The 15,856-nt window shown below is 40.0% G+C and overlaps 1 protein-coding gene across 5 annotated transcripts in view; it reads right to left on the reverse strand.

Annotated features, from left to right (window-relative positions):
• Positions 1–15,856, reverse strand: part of NYAP2 (neuronal tyrosine-phosphorylated phosphoinositide-3-kinase adaptor 2) — a 302,087-nt gene that overhangs the window by 118,259 nt on the left and 167,972 nt on the right. For all 5 annotated transcript variants that reach the window (XM_032278021.1, XM_032278022.1, XM_032278020.1 and 2 more), the window contains one exon: positions 9,697–10,794. In XM_032278021.1, coding sequence (XP_032133912.1) covers positions 9,697–10,794 — 1,098 coding nt within the window. The remainder of the gene's footprint in view (positions 1–9,696; positions 10,795–15,856) is intronic.

Here is a 15,856-nt window from a genome sequence, read left to right on the forward strand (position 1 = left end):
GTGTGTGTGTGTGTGTGTGTGTGTGTGTGTGTGTGTGTGTGTGTGTGTGTTTAATTTTAAAGATGAGTGGGGCCAGGAGTGCTGGCTCACACCTGTAATCCCAGCACTTTGGGAGGCTGAGGAGGGTAGATCACAAGCTCAGAAGTTCAAGATCAACCTGGCCAAGATGATGAAACCCCACCTATACTAAAAATACAAAAATTAGCTGGGTGTGGTGGTGGGCACCTATAATCCCAGCTACCCAGGAGGCTGTGGCACAGAATTGCTTGAACCTGGGAGGCAGAGGTTGCAGTGAGCCGAGATCGTACTCCTGCACTCCAGCCTGGGTGAGTGACAGAGTGAAAAACTCACACACCAAAAAAAAAAAAAAAAAAAAAGACGAAGAAAAAGAAAAAGATGAGTGTCTGATTCTATCAAGTACATAGTACCTCAAATGTAAAGAGAAAAGAGGTAGTGCTAAGAAGCATTTGCATAGGGCGCCTTGGAGTTGTTTTGTCTGTTTTACTCCGGTCAGTTTTCAGATTAGTGCTGCTAGCGTGCTCATTGATTTTGTGCATTGGCTGGGGCTTTTAATTAATCAACTATTTTTCCCCTTGGAGGAGCCATGGGCCATCAAGTTGCTGCATAGTTATGGCCAAGATGCAAGCACTGAGGACAAAAGCCCTGTATCCCTGGATAGTAGCTCAGTATTGCATATCTGACAGACCAAGCAGCCTGCACATACACCCTTAAATTATGCTTAGAGGTGTTGAGATGAACACTCATGTCTTTTTAGCAAAGAAACCTGAACATATACTCTTAACTTATGCTTAGAGACAGTAAGGTGAGCACTCACATCTTTTTGCTTAGATCATTTAGGCGATTCTGAGGCCCACTGGGCAGACCATATGCCTTCAGGGGCAGCTCAGAAACCTAGGGTACAGAGCTCCTTGCAGTGACTGAGATATTCCAAAGTGAGTTTTGAAGGGTGCTCAAAAGATTTCCCACCCCCTTCCTAAATTGATACCAATCATTAAGTAGTCTATGCCATTTGTGTACAGATTAGGCAGATATCCCTGAGAATGATAACATCATGAGCCCTTAGACTTTTGATGAAAATTGGTGAATTTGGGAGAACTTGATCAAGTATAGATAAGGTATCATTAAGTTAAAGAAACTCAAGAGCCAAATAATCGGGGTTCAAATCCCAGATTCACTCCCCACATGATTGTGTGAGTTGTGCCACTGTTTTTTCCATGTTTAAAATGGCAAGGTCAATATCACATGCCTCAGAGTACTGCTATGAAGACTAATTACTTGTAAATTTCTTAGAAAGTTCTGGTACGGAGTAAATGGCATGAAGATTAAGTATAGGGAAGTGTTCTAGAGGAAGGGGCTGGCCATTGCCTTCTTCCACATCCTTACCACTAGTTTCTTTGATGCTCCCACTCTGGGCTTAGTTGGTCTTGCTATTGTTCCCAAGACAAACCTGCTTGAGGCCAAGACATTTTCTAAGACTCTCACCACCTTATTCCTCATTAACATTGGGAGCCCAATTCCTGAGCTCCTTGGCCCAGTCATGACCGCTAGAGCCCCAGATTGCCAGTAATGCCCTCATTCCATCCTTCCAGTGTCCCACAAGAAAGACTTCCATTCTCTCCTATTGTCTATGAGTTACGCTGTTCCCTCTGCTCTCCTATGTGGACTAGAGGGTGTACTCTAGACAGCACACTTTCATTCTGAGTCACAGCTCCATCTGGAGGGCCTGCCGTGCTCTGGCTAGCCCTCTCCCTTCAAAAGCCTAGACACATTTGGATGGACTTCTGGGGTGAGGACAGCTGCCAGCTAGTCTCAGGTTTCTTCCTCGCCTTCCTGACCAGCAGCACCAGCTCCTGTCTGAAGCAGCTTTGATCAGTGGTTCTCAAACTCAAGTACTGAGGAATTCCGATGAAGGAAGTGGCACAGACTCGGCATGGCTAAGACGGAGGTGCTAAGACAAGCATAGATGAAATTCACAGATTGCCCACCAGGTACTCTGTTCTTAAACTTTCAAGGTCCCTGGGAGAATCCACAGGTAGTGATGTTGTCATCTCTTTTAAATTCACATTACCCTGCCTGTCCTCGTTGTAAGCTGCCAACTGATCAGTAACCTAGTCAAGGAAAGGAAACCAACAGTCACTCATTTTGAGTTGTCTGTTTTACTTTCTCTCACCTCTCTTCTTTTTCTTATATAAATTCTCTTTTAACCTTGTTACATGAAAGCAATGGTTTCTTGAATACCAGTATATGGTGTTGCTAATGTTTAACCATATGTCCCCAAATGATTGCTTGCTTGAAGGCATAAATATGACCAGGGATTGTCATTAAACAGTCAGCCTCTCAGGCCCAACCCCTACAGTTCTCATTAAATAGGCCTATGATAAAGCCCAGTAATCTGGATTTTAAACAACATCCAGGTGAATATGATGCAGGCATTTGGACCACTCACCTAAGCTTTCTACCTCTTGCTTACCATGCTTTGAACTACACAAGAAACTTCTCTGGAGCCTTAACACATCCAAGGTCACATCCTGGAAGAATCATCATTACACAGGTCCTGGCTTGATTTCTTTTCTGAGCTGCTGGAAGGACCCTTGCTAAGGCAGAAGCCAGTTGGAGGTCACTGTGTGGGATTCTTAGCAGGGGAGCAACCAACAAACAGCAGGAGAGAAGACCTGAAAAGGGATTAGCCTTTATCTGAGATGTTTAAGAAAACGAACAGGTTTTGATCCTGCCAGAAGTTCTGGAATCTTCCTTATGGCATCCTCTGAGGTGGCTTCAGGTCTTTGGGTGTAGCTCTACTCCTAAATGCCTTTGAAGAATTCCAGCATACAAGAGTTTCCAAATCTAGCCCCTAACTCTGGTCATGGTGCTCCAAGTCACCATGCGTCCAGGAGTCCTGCCTGAAGTCAATATGCCTGCAGGCTGAGGGTTCTCTCATTCTCCATTGCAAAGGAAAGATCCAGAACTATAGACTCCCTCCTCCAACCTTCCCTTAGGTTTTTCGATACCTGTTTTTGTCCTGCTCTTTGTCAGCATCTGCTTTCATAAGCAATAAACTGAGGGAATATAAAGTCTTTAACTACTTCACCTGCTAAGTTTTACTGAAAACTACATGTAATTTATTTTACTTTTTTTACGACAGGGTCTTGCTGTGTTGCCCAGTCTGGAGTGCAATGGTGTGATTCTAGCTCACTTCTTTCTCAAACTCTCAGATTCAATTGATCCTCCTGCCTCAGCCTCCCAAGAAACTAGGACTATAGGCATGTGACACCACACCCAGCTAATATATGTATTTTTTATTTTTAGTAGAGATATGGTCTCACTATGTTGCCTAGGCTGGTCTCGATAGCCTGAGCTCAAGTAGTCCTCCCACCTTGGCCTCTCAAAGTGTTGGGATTAAGGAATAAGCCACCACATTCAACCTCAAAATGTATTTTAAATAGGCTAAACAAAATGTGTAGATTCTCCTAAAAAAAACCTAACATTTATTCCATGTTTTCTAGGATATCCTATTTTTTGGGAAGTTGATATTTCTAACACTCAGGTATGAATCTAGAACTCCAGGCAAGACCTAGCAGGTGGATTAAAGTGGCCCGTGGAAGTGCAGGTCACACAGTCATTATGTTGCAGGTCACATACTTTCATTAGTTGAGAGGCTTCTCAGACAAGTTTGGGCATTTGGTTTCTTAATCCACAACTAATTATTGGTTTGATATTACAATGAGGAACCAAGTGAAAAGAGAAGAGGAGAGGTGGAGATGACGGGAGAGGCTAGATGCATCAATAAAACTACCTGAAAGAAAGGGAGGAGGTAGGAAAACCACTAGAAACACATAGCAATTTAAGTGAATTTAAAGGATATAATAGTAATTGGCACTTCAGTTCTAAATAGACTCTAAAGACATCCCAGCAGATTAATAAGCTATCAATAGTGTGTCACTGCTATTATGAATGACCAGAAACAATGATACCACCTTTTTGTGCAGCCTCCCCTGTTGAGGTCACCTTGCTCGACACTTTGCATTAGCCTGTGGCGGGTGCACAGTGACTGTCACAACAATGACACTGAGTTACCAAAACAGCCAGCATACATTAGTAGACCCTTTCTTTCTTACAAATGAAACAACATATAAAAATAGAAATATATTTTAAAATATTTTTTCCAAAATAATTCTTTTAATTGACATATTTTAAAAATAAACTTTAGAATTTTTTAAATAAATTTTTTAAAAATTAAATTAGTAAGAGTTAGTTGGAGCAGCTCCTTCATAATCAATGCCTAGTCTTTTAGTATCACTGGACCTCACACAGCACAAAAAAGGAGAGAGGTATGTGGGTTTGTATTTACATGTGGCATGTGAGGCAAGGTTTAGATGTCTTTAGGATTTTGTGGGTTTAATTCATGTCTATGTAAGTATGTTTGGAGCTGTGGTTTCTATGTGGAGTTTTTTTTTAAAGAAAGTCAATAAAAAGGCAAAGATGAGATCTGATTCCTAATTCTATTTCATCAGATGTACAAGACATTTATATCTATAATTTAAAAAATATAATATGACATCTAAAATTATCAAATACTGGCTGGGTGCAGTGGGTTGTGCCTGTAATCCCAGCACTTTGGGAGGCTGAGGCAGGAGGATACCCTGAAGTCAGCAGTTCGAGACCATCCTGGCCAACATGGTGAAACCCTGTCCTTATTAAAAATACAAAGTATTAGCCAGATGTGGTGGTACATGCCTGTTATCCCAGCTACTTGGGAAGCTGAGGCAGGAGGTATCGCTTGAACCTGGGAATCGGAGGTTGCAGTGAGCTGAGATCGCACCACTGCACTCCAGCCTGGGCTACAGAGTGAGTCTGAAAAAAAAGTATTAAATACTATCTAAAGGCTAAAAAATGAGATTTAATCGTAAAAACTTATTAATCTCCAATAACGTGGAATATGGTTGAGTATGATATAGCTTTTATTTGGTACTACCACGAAAGACATAATTTATCTTTTAATAATAGTGAAAGGAGGCCGGGTGTGGTAGCTCACGCCTGTAATCCTAGCACTTTGGGAGGTCAAGGTGGGTGGATTCCCTGAGCTCAGGAGTTTGAGACCAGCCTGGGCAACACAGTGAAACCCTGTCTCTACTAAAATACAAAAAATTAGCAGGGTGTGGTGGTGTGGGCCTGTAGTCCCAGCTAGTCGGGAGGCTGAGGCAGGAGAATTGCTAGAATCCAGAAGACAGAGGTTGCCATGAGCCAAGATTGCATCACTGCACTCCAGCCTGGGCGGGAGAGCCAGACTCTTAATAATAATAATAATAACAGTAATAATGTCAGGAGACGGGTGAGCCTGCACCTTTGTTTTCATCCCTGCTTCTGGAGCTCCACCGCGCCCTGCGTCTTCTTCCCTGTTCTGCCTGTCTCTTTCTGAAATGAGCAACCTGGAAAGGGTTAGGGGCTAGATCTGGAAGCTTTTGTATTCTGGAATTGTTCAAAGGTATTTAGGAGTTGAGCTATACCCGAAGAGCTGAAGACACCTCAGGGGATACCATGAGGAAGATTCCAAAAGTTCTAGCAGGATCAAGGCCTGTTAGCTTTCTTACACATCTCAAATAAATAAAAGTCTCTTTCTGTGTGCCTCACTTCTTGGTGCCAACATCTATTCATATGCTCATCTGCCCCTGAGCGTGCATATCACTTATTTCTTAGTGCCTTAGTTTATTCATTAATTTCTTCCCTTTGCTGCTTCATCTTCTACTTTTTCTCTACATTTTTATTTTACATTTCTCTATTATTCCTTCTCTATCTCACTCTTTCCCCTCAAATAGTTTGTAAATTTTAATTATGTTCTTCACTAGGTCTTGTACTTTTTCATAGAAATGGACATTTACTCATCTATGTTGAATACAGGCTGATATGGTTTGGCTCTGTGTCCCCAACCAAATCTCATCTCCAGTTGTAATCCCCTTAATCCCTACATGTTAAGGGAGGGACCGGGGGGAGCTGATTGAATTTTGGGGTGGTTTTCCCCATGCTGTTCTTGTGATACTGAGTTCTCACAAAATATAATCATTTTATAAGGCAATCTTCCCTGCTCTTGTGAGCTCTCTCTTTCCTGCCACCAGGAAAGGTCTTTGCTTCCCATTTCACCTTCCGTCATGATTATAAGTTTCTGAGGCCTCCCCAGCCACATGAAACTGTGAGTCAATTTAACCTCTTTTCTTTATAAATCACCCAGTCTTGGAAATTCTTTATCGCAGAGTGAAAATGGACTGATATTCAGGTTAAACATTTCTGTTTAAATATTTGATGTGATCACTAATTTCTATGATTCATGGCACCTGATTTATTAAAACAAAATGGCCCATTTGTGACCTACATCTTCCAAAGAATCAAATCAAAATCATAATGAATATATTAAAGAAGAACATGCAAAAGAAAGATGAAAATGATAGGCAGTAAGTTATTTTAAGTCTCCAAAGTTTATCATAAAACATATTGGTACCTGACCTGCTTACCATGTAGACACAAAAATTTATAGCAATAGCATATGAGTTAATCACTTCTTACGTGTCTCATGTCATTCACCTCTCTGCACAAATTTTAAAAAATATATATTAATAATAATCACCAATAAAAAATTACTAGATCTATAGAGACTATCAGGCATCCTAACTGAATCATAGATAAACATTACGATGTTCCATCCACCAGGAAAAAAACACTTCCAATAACAATGAACATGAAGGCCATATTTAGAAAATTGTGAAACAAAAGGAAATTTATCTATCTCTTTTGTCTCATTTTATTCCTTCTCTATTGACCAATCCCCATCAACAATTATAAACCTTCAAAATATGAAATTGTTATATTAGGTGTGCCTTATATAAATTAGTAAAAATGAGTTTAAGATATAAATTTTATTTGACATAGTTTTCCTTAATTAAAACAAATATTATATTTGTTTTAGATTGACTATTAGTAAATTCTCAACATTTACTTCTCTAAATCAAGAGAGGCTTGGAAAACAGAGATACCAGTTTTACTTTTATTCCTGAAATGTAGAAAATCCCTGAAACTTAAAAAAAAATAATGAAACTCACGGTCATAAATGTTATACTACTTCGTATGACTTTTTCTATCCCTAAGGTATCAACAGGTCCACAAATCCTGTCTGGCAAAGTAAAGGGGAGAATTGTATCCATGAATATATGGCAACAGAAATTACTGGTTAACTCCCAATTAACAATTTTGATTCTACTTTTTGCATTATGGAAAGATTCTGAGAGCCCCTTTGACTTTGTGAGCATCTAAAGTTGTCTTTACATTTTCCTCGAGCGTCAAAAATTAGTAGCAATTTGATTTGTCCATTTTATTTATTTGATTATTCATTTGTATTATCTATGTTTTTCCTCCCTTCCATTTAAGTAAAGTAAAATACTGAGGTTAATGTAACTCAGGGGCATGCCCTTTCTCTGCAGAGGTGATGCATGGTTAATAGCACATGTGAAATAATTCAATCATTGGCTCCCTAAAAGCTGTAAAGAGCCTTGACCAGTCTTCCATGTACAAGCTTTGTTTTAGAAGTACACATAGCTCATTTTTGGAGTTGAGTGGGGAAGTCTGTGACATATAGCACATAGACTGATTCTAACAGATGGATTTTTCTTGAAATAGCTTCATTAGTTAATCATTTCTTTTACATATACTTTTTTTTCTAGCTAATTGGCATAGCTGCCAGCTGGAGCTTGGGATTTTCCAAAGAAGCTGATAGGTAGGGAGAAAATCCAATCATCTTACCAATTTCTAAGATGAAAGTTCTATTAATTTCACGATACCCATTATGTATTTTTAAAGTAAAATGTTTAAAAAATATTTTCTCTTATTCTAAATACCTTATTTTGATCTGTGTGAAAACCAAATCAATCAATCAATTATCTGGAAGAAACTTTAAACTTTAATAAATTATCTAGACCAGGTTTTTCCAACATTGGCATTATTGACATTGTAGACCAGATCATCCTTTGTGTCTGTGTGGGGTGGGGGAGCCATCTTGTGCATTCTACATGGTTAAGCAGCACTTCTGGCTTTTACACCCATACATGTCAGTAACATCCCCAGTTGTAACAACCAATAACATCTGTAGACATTGCAAAATATCCCGGGGGACAACATTTCCCTAGTTGACAACTGCTCTAGAAATAGATTGTTCCTAGTTTTAAATTCAATTCTTAAAAGAATTTTACGTATGTATGTACATATGCATGAATATAACCCCAGACATGCCTAATATATTAGAAATGTCTGCTTTTCAGTTAGGAAATTAAAATGTTTTGGAGGCAATTGAAATAGCTAACATTTTCAGAAATCTCTGTGTAAAGGGAAAAAAGAATTAGTGGCTTATAACTATCAAGGAATATTAATTATATTAAAAATGCCATTATCATTTTCATCATCAAATATATTGAGGATTTCTTTTCCTTTAAGGAAAGTTCGCAGTATGACTATATGAATAGATAAATAAAAAATCACGTGAGGGATTACGTGAGATGTAAGAGATTAATTATCAGCTTAGGGGCCTAAGGCATTTTTAAGTAAGAGAAAGAAGTGTAATTTAATGAAATGGACGTAGAAAAAACTAATCTGGGTCTGTTTTGACTTTACCATATACTTGTGTGATTTGGAACTCATAAAATAGCTATCCAGATATAGAAATTTCGTGGTCTTTGAAATTCAGTAGTAAAAATAATGTTCACCACCTTAGTGATTCTTCTGTTATGTATTGATGGATCTAAGAAGAGTACCATAGAAATAGATATGAATCACCATGGCTTTTACAAGGAAAACAATGGTTCTATTCTCATTTATAGTAAAGGTAAAAATATAAGAACATGAAGTATACAGAGAAAATCATTTGTTATGGCAAAGAAAAAAAAAGATCCTAATCAAACTGCTTTCTTTCCAACAGAGGTTTTCTAATACGAATTTGCTTACGAAGTTTTTAAATATAAGATGAGGGTAAGTTTTAACATTTAACAATTTCAGGTTTGAATGTTTAATTCTCACTCCCCCGCCCCCATACCTCCAAATCAAGATATTTACCTAAAAATTCAAGAGTGGTCTCTGTTTTCACTGTTTGACTTTCCAGGGCCATTGTAAGAATTTAGATTGTATACTTTATTTTTTTAATCACTCTGCTTTTAAATAGAAAATGTTATATTGTGCAGATTGTCATTTTTAATTCTTTCAGCTACATTCAAGATACACTACTTGGCTTAGTATGGCAAAAGTGAATTACCACATTTTGCATGTTAAGATTGCAACTAAAAGGCCTCAAGACCACCTACTCCATGTGTTATCTGCACATACCTAAAATTCCATAGCGGTTCCTGTTTTCACTTTTCAGCTTTCCAGGACCATTGTAAGAATTTAGATTTTATATCTTATTTTTCAAAATCATTGTTCTTTTAAATAGGTATTGGTATATTGTGCAGACTACCATTTTTAATACTTTAAGGATACGCGATTTGGCCTAGCATGGCAAAAGTGAACTAACACATTTTGCATGCTAAGATTCCAACTCCAAGGCCTTGAGACCCAGGACTGCGTGCGTTATACGCACACAATGGACTTCACCCCGGTTTTAAGCCTGGCACTGGGCTCTGGGCTCGGCAGGCCCTGCACACTTACTCTCTGCAGGCTCTTTGGAGCGCCGGCCACTGGATGACTTGCGCAGCAGGCTGCGGCCGGAGGAGAAGAGGCTGGTCAGCTCCTCCAGGGGGCTCGTGGGTGTCCGGGACCGGGAGCCACCCGGGGCCGCCCCGTAGGTGTTTACCGCCGCGTTGACCATCTTGGCCCCATCTTGCGACACGGGTCTGGGGGTCGAGTGAGGCACTGAAGAAGAGCTCCTGGAGAGGCTGCCCGAATGCACAGCGTCGTAGGGGGGAGGCCTCTTGAGGCTCAGGGGAGTCAGGGACCTCCCCATGCTGACCGGGGAGGGAGACGTGGAGTGGCTTTTAGGGTAGCCGTGGGGGGACTGGGTTCGGTACAGCGTGGAGGGGGGCGGCGGGGACGAGGAGAGCGCAGGGGTGGCAGAGGCAGGTCCCAGGGCCGCGGCCTGCTCCTTCTCCAGTTTTGCATGGCTGGGGACGTGGGGCGGCAGTGCGGAGGGCGACGCCCCCGCTGGCTGTTTCATGTAAGACACGTTTTCCAGCACGGGAAGCTTGGTGACCTCCAGCGGGGTGAGCGGGGACTCGTCGGAGTTGGGGGAGCAATGCACCGGGGCGGGAGGGAACACCAGCAGCGGGGGTCTGTGAGAAAGCAGGTTGGGGAAGGGCGGGGGGATGCCGCAAAGCAGCCCCTTGGGGGGGCATGGCACTGAGGCCTTGGCGAAGTCCAAGTCAGGCACCGTGGGAGTAGCACACTGCGAAGAACAGCTGTGATGGTCGAAATCACATTTGGCGTCCTGGCCCAAGTCGTCAAAGATGGGGTACTTCATTTCCTCGTAGACGGCCTCGCTCTGGTCGTCGTCCTCCTTCCTGAAGTCTCTGAGAATGTTCCCCACCATCTCGATGTACACGGGCTCCTCTTCCTCGGGGTCTCCCGCGGGGCTGCCCATCTGGGACAGGGAGGAGTCCCGGGGCAGCGACGTCCTCCGGGGCCCCCCGTGCTTTTTGATGTACGTTTCATCGAAAGATGTGCTCAGTTGAGTGTTCGGATTCCGCTTCGGTTTGGGAGGTGGAATCTTCTTGGAATATTCATCACTGTGGGGTCTTGGTTTGGCCGACACTAAAAAACAAAAAACGTAGTGAAATTGATGAGTATCATAGGAAAGTTTTCAAAAATGATTTGCACATGGGTTTACCACAATAAACTTTAGACCAGGGGGGTAGTCTGATTCATTCTTAGTTTGAGGGTCAGAGTAAAAGTCAACCAAAGAGATAAGCATTTCCCATATTTAGAAAGCCTGATGGCAGAATAATAATCATCTTTAAACTGATATTAATCATCTAACACTGATAAGTGCATTAAAACCAGGACTGTTCACCCCTTTGCCCTAGAATGCCTAAATGAAAACTTTCAGATTTAACATATTGGATAAATGCAATCATAAATTTTGTAAAAATTAACCTGCTAGAATTGAGAAAGAAACGCAGGAGGAAAAAAAACAATTAGAGTCTCTGTTAGCACTATTGGTCAAAAACACCACACAGATTGCACCCTTTTACGATGTGGTTTTTTCTAGGTGAACACATCTTGCTTGCATTTAGGATGAAAATTTCCCAGCCTGCTAGACTTAATATCTGTCTTAGCTCACATAAATAGCTGCCATACAGACAGGTCTGATATTTCTGGGGAAATTGATGTGAAAATCTTATGAGGCTAGACAAGTTAATCTTTATATCACCAAGTATTGTTGATTATGGTGTATTTGTTTGTGTTTGTTCTTCAGGCCTCTTATGATATTCCAAATGCTGTCTCAGAGTGAATTTATTAGATATGTTCCACTGACACTTCAGAACACCCTTTTAAAGAGAATAACTCTGAGAATGATATGGAAGATTCAAGAATAACTTCTGGAAACTCACAACAGATATGTGTACCAATGAATCGCACAGCCTGCTGGATGCCCCTTTATTGACAGAATATAAACTGATACCATATAGTAGCATGGAACAGGCTGGCAAATGCCAGTGACTAAAAGTAATTCTTTAGCATGCAAGGAAGGTACTTGAGTCTTGTTATTATGTAATTATCTCATCGTGTTGGTATACGATTACAGTGATTACTATGCAATGTAGCAGAATGTAGTTGCTTACAGTAGATGGTAGCATATACTGTGAGCTGATGGTACAGCTTAGAGTTTTAAGACTATGAGGAACTAACAAGCTAAAGAGAAGAATCTCAAGGCACAAATCGGGAAACACCTGAATTTTCCTTTCTTATTTTTTTTAATTGGCCTAATTTATATAGAATAGTTGTACTAAAATGTGGTAAAGGAGTGGAAACTGCTTAAGGATAATTTAGATGGCTGCTCCACCTGTCAGTCGAGCCTTCAGCAACAGGGAATCAATCAAATATTCTAGCAGTGACTCTGTGTTTCACCTTTCTAGATCACTCCCGTTTCAAATATTCTGTCCCAACATGCCTATGATGATGGTTTTACTCACTACAACCAAACTGCTTTTTGAGGGGAAGTTTTGTAATGTGTCTAGAATTTGCATTAACCCATACTGGGTAGAACTAGATGTTATTTTCCAGGGGTGAAAAGCCTAGAGACAAAATGGGGTGAAAATGATGCAGTCAGTCTTTTTAGGAGGGACCCAAAGCAATGAATAACTGTACCGCCTAATTTGGCATATGTTATACTGGTATTGAAATCTGAGTACATTAATTTTCATATGATTTTAGTAAGTCATCAGATTATACACAAAAATCTGAGCCCCAATAAAGTAAAACTATAAATCAAAGAACAAGGTTAACATAGTTGCGGTCAGCACTTAGAAGAACCAAAGTTCATCCAGATTATTCTTCTGAAACATGTTTCCTGCCCTTCTCAATAGAAAGAAATGACTGTTGACCAAATACAGGCTCTGGGAAATTATTTGCCACAAATACTGAGTTCTAGAGATTGAATGGAGAGAGTCTGAGGGAATTCTTTGAGAACAGAAGACTGAGAGAGAGGTGCTCTAAGAATGGAGGGGTTAACCTAAGGCTAGAAATTAGTGTGTGTCCATGAGATGGGTAATTTCATCATATGGCAATAATTGTATTTAGAATGGTTTTCATTTTTCATCCTCTATAATTTGCTTTTGTTTTCTTTGACTCTTCACTAAAGCCTGATACTCCAACATAGACTGTGGAGAGAAATAACAGGGTAAGAACTTAAGCACCTGCTGAGCCTATGCCTAGGTAGCTGCACTGCACTGATGGGAGACTACAGTGTGGGATTCCCAGGCAGTGAGGCTGTCAGTGGCAGCTCTGAGCATGGCATGGAATTCAGGGAAGCAATGGTTGATGAACAACACTGGCAACAACTTCTCCCTTTCCCACACAGATGAGAAGGTGGCCTTTGGAATGGAAGAGAGATATGATTGGATTTACTCCAATTGTGAGCAAATGCCATTTCATTTTCTTTGCCAAAAGAATCAGAAATGAAATAAAGCCCCTCTATATCCATCAAATGATTTAAGAAAAAGAAGTTTCTATTGCAGAACACAGCATACTTAGAATTAAGTAGAACAACTATTGATTGAAAAGGAGTCTGGACAATCCATTTACGAACAATTTCAATGATAAACCAAGTATAGACGTTGTATGACTAGGGAAACAAAATATAGCATATGGCTTTTATGTTGTCTGTGTGATGATCAGAACTGACAGTTGCTGTTGACTGAATTGTGTCCTCATTCTTCTGCAAAAATATTCAGCTGTTGAAGCCCTAATTTCCAATGCGATGGTATTTGGAGACAGATCCTTTGGGAGATAATTAGGCTTGGATGAGGTCATGAAGGGAGGACCCTCATGATGTGACTGATTATAAGAAGAGACAGCAGAGAGTTCTCTCCTGGCGCGTGCACACCCTCTTTTTCTCTCTCCCCCACCTCCCTTCTCTCTGTCTGTCTGTCTATCTGCGTGTGTGTGTGTGTGTGTGTGTGTGTGTGTGTGTGTGTGTGTGTGTACGTGCTATATGAGAACACAGAGAGAAAGTATCAGTCTAATCAATCTACAAGCCAGGTAGAGAGCCCTCACCAGAAACTGACCATGCTACTATCTTGATTTTGAACTTTTAGCCTCAAGAATTATGAGAAAATTTCTCTAATTTAAGTCACTCACTAATTTTGTCACAGCAAAATGAGCTTAGCTACCTAAAACAACATCATGCTTATTAAGTCCTAATGTAAAAAGCCCTTCACAGATGAATGATGAACATTTTAATTTCATCCTCTGGCACTGGAAAACTTTAACTAACTTTATTATTTTAAGATTAAAACAACTCTTTCCAAGGCCTTTAAATTTCTCCTGCTCCCTGTCCCTCCTCAATTCTTATAACTATGTCACAGAGAACACATTCTGGCTATATTCTCATCCCATACATAGGCCAAGAGCACCCTTCTGCCACATGGCCTGTCATACTCTCTCTTCTTGATCTAGTTCCTAATTTGTGGAAGACACTTACTACTTAAATCTGGCCCATTCTCTGGATGTTTGCTGCTTGTTGTTTGTTCTGATATACTTATTCCCTGCTTCATGCTGCTCTGCTTGTTCAGCCCACAAGCTGAAGTCAATCTCTATCCAGCCTTGCCCAGGGGAATCCCTCTTTATCTAGACAAGGTTCTTCCCTCTTCCATTCCCTGTTTGGTGAAAAGAGCCTAACACAGGCAGATTCATGAAGTTCAAGCAATTTTTCCTCTGGTCCTTTTTTTAAATATTGATCCAACTTTAAAATGAAGGTCAGGAGTTTGAGACTAGCCTGGCAAACATGGTGAAGCCCCATCTCTATCAAAAATACAAAAGTTAGCCAGGTGTAGTGGCACATACCTATAATCCCAGCTATGTCAGGAGGCTGAGGCAGAAGAATCACTTGAACCTGGGAGGCAGAGGTTGCAGTGAGCCAAGATCACACCACTGCACTCCAGCCTAGGTGGCAGGGCGAGACTTTGTCTCAAAAAATAAATAATAAATTAAATTAAATCAAATTAAATTAAATTAAGTTAAATGAGAGTGTGAGGATATTTAGAGAATAGAATCTTCTGTAAATTACAGATGATCAGGATGAATTAACAGATCCAGTCTTTCAATATGGGGGTAGGAGCTTTTTAAAAAGTCTGCTTTTTATTCCCTGCTCTCCCTCCTTGCAATCTCATGGTTCTTTGTGGTAAATCAGAGGAGGAAACAATTTTCTTTCTAATAAACTGATTTTGATTTTTACTTTCATTTTCCATGAAACATCTGGTTTTACATTAATGCAAGTATTGAGTAAGTAATTTATATAACAATGAAAATCTGTTTCAACTGCCACTGTCATGAGTACCATTTTAACAGTTTATCTATATAAGTCTGAAATTTCAGACGTTGTCCGATAATTTATTCCAACCTAATCTCATTCTACGATCTTAAATATTAAAGAAGATTTTATTTAAAATGCCATTTCTTTATAAGGTACTTAAAAATAGTCTTGAGCTACATACATAGATGCTAAAATTCTGCTAATAAAAGACAATAAAATGGTACTGCAAATTTCAACATTTAACCAAATTCAAACATGATAAAAAGGTGATTTTTATGGCTCTTGAATAAATTTTAAATTATTTCTAATAAGCCCAAAGATAGAAGCAATAATTCCTGTTCAGCTCCAGAATACAAATTTTCATGCTTAAAATAGTATGACAGTAGCATTTAATAAGCAGAAAGTGACATTTTGGAAATGAGCTATCTGAGCACAAAGGTTATGCATGGCTTTCAGTCATGCCTAGATGATCTTCCTTTCACAGTTAATTTTGGAAATTCACCACGTGCCTTGTCAACCTATCTTTAGGAAATACTTTTTTCCTTATTAAAAAAAAAAGTGTAATGCAAAACGATGCCTTAATAGCTGTAGGTGTTCTTGACCCAAGAGGTGAAAAAAATAGATAACACAGGTCAGCTTGTCCCTTCCTAGAAAGACTGTGACTACAGAATCCCAGAATATGAAGGGCTCTTTGAGATATCCCTCCCAAATTCCATATACTACTAATGAACAAATACAAATCCTTTCTCTCTTTCTTTCCTTCCTTCCTTCCCTCCCACCCTCTTTCTCTCTCTCCCCCACCTCCCTTCTCTCTGTCTGTCTATCTATCTGCGTGTGTGT

Source organism: Sapajus apella, unplaced genomic scaffold, assembly GCF_009761245.1.
Source record: "Sapajus apella isolate SASKATOON/1434 unplaced genomic scaffold, GSC_monkey_1.0 scaffold10, whole genome shotgun sequence".
Classification (NCBI taxonomy): Eukaryota; Metazoa; Chordata; class Mammalia; order Primates; family Cebidae; genus Sapajus; species Sapajus apella.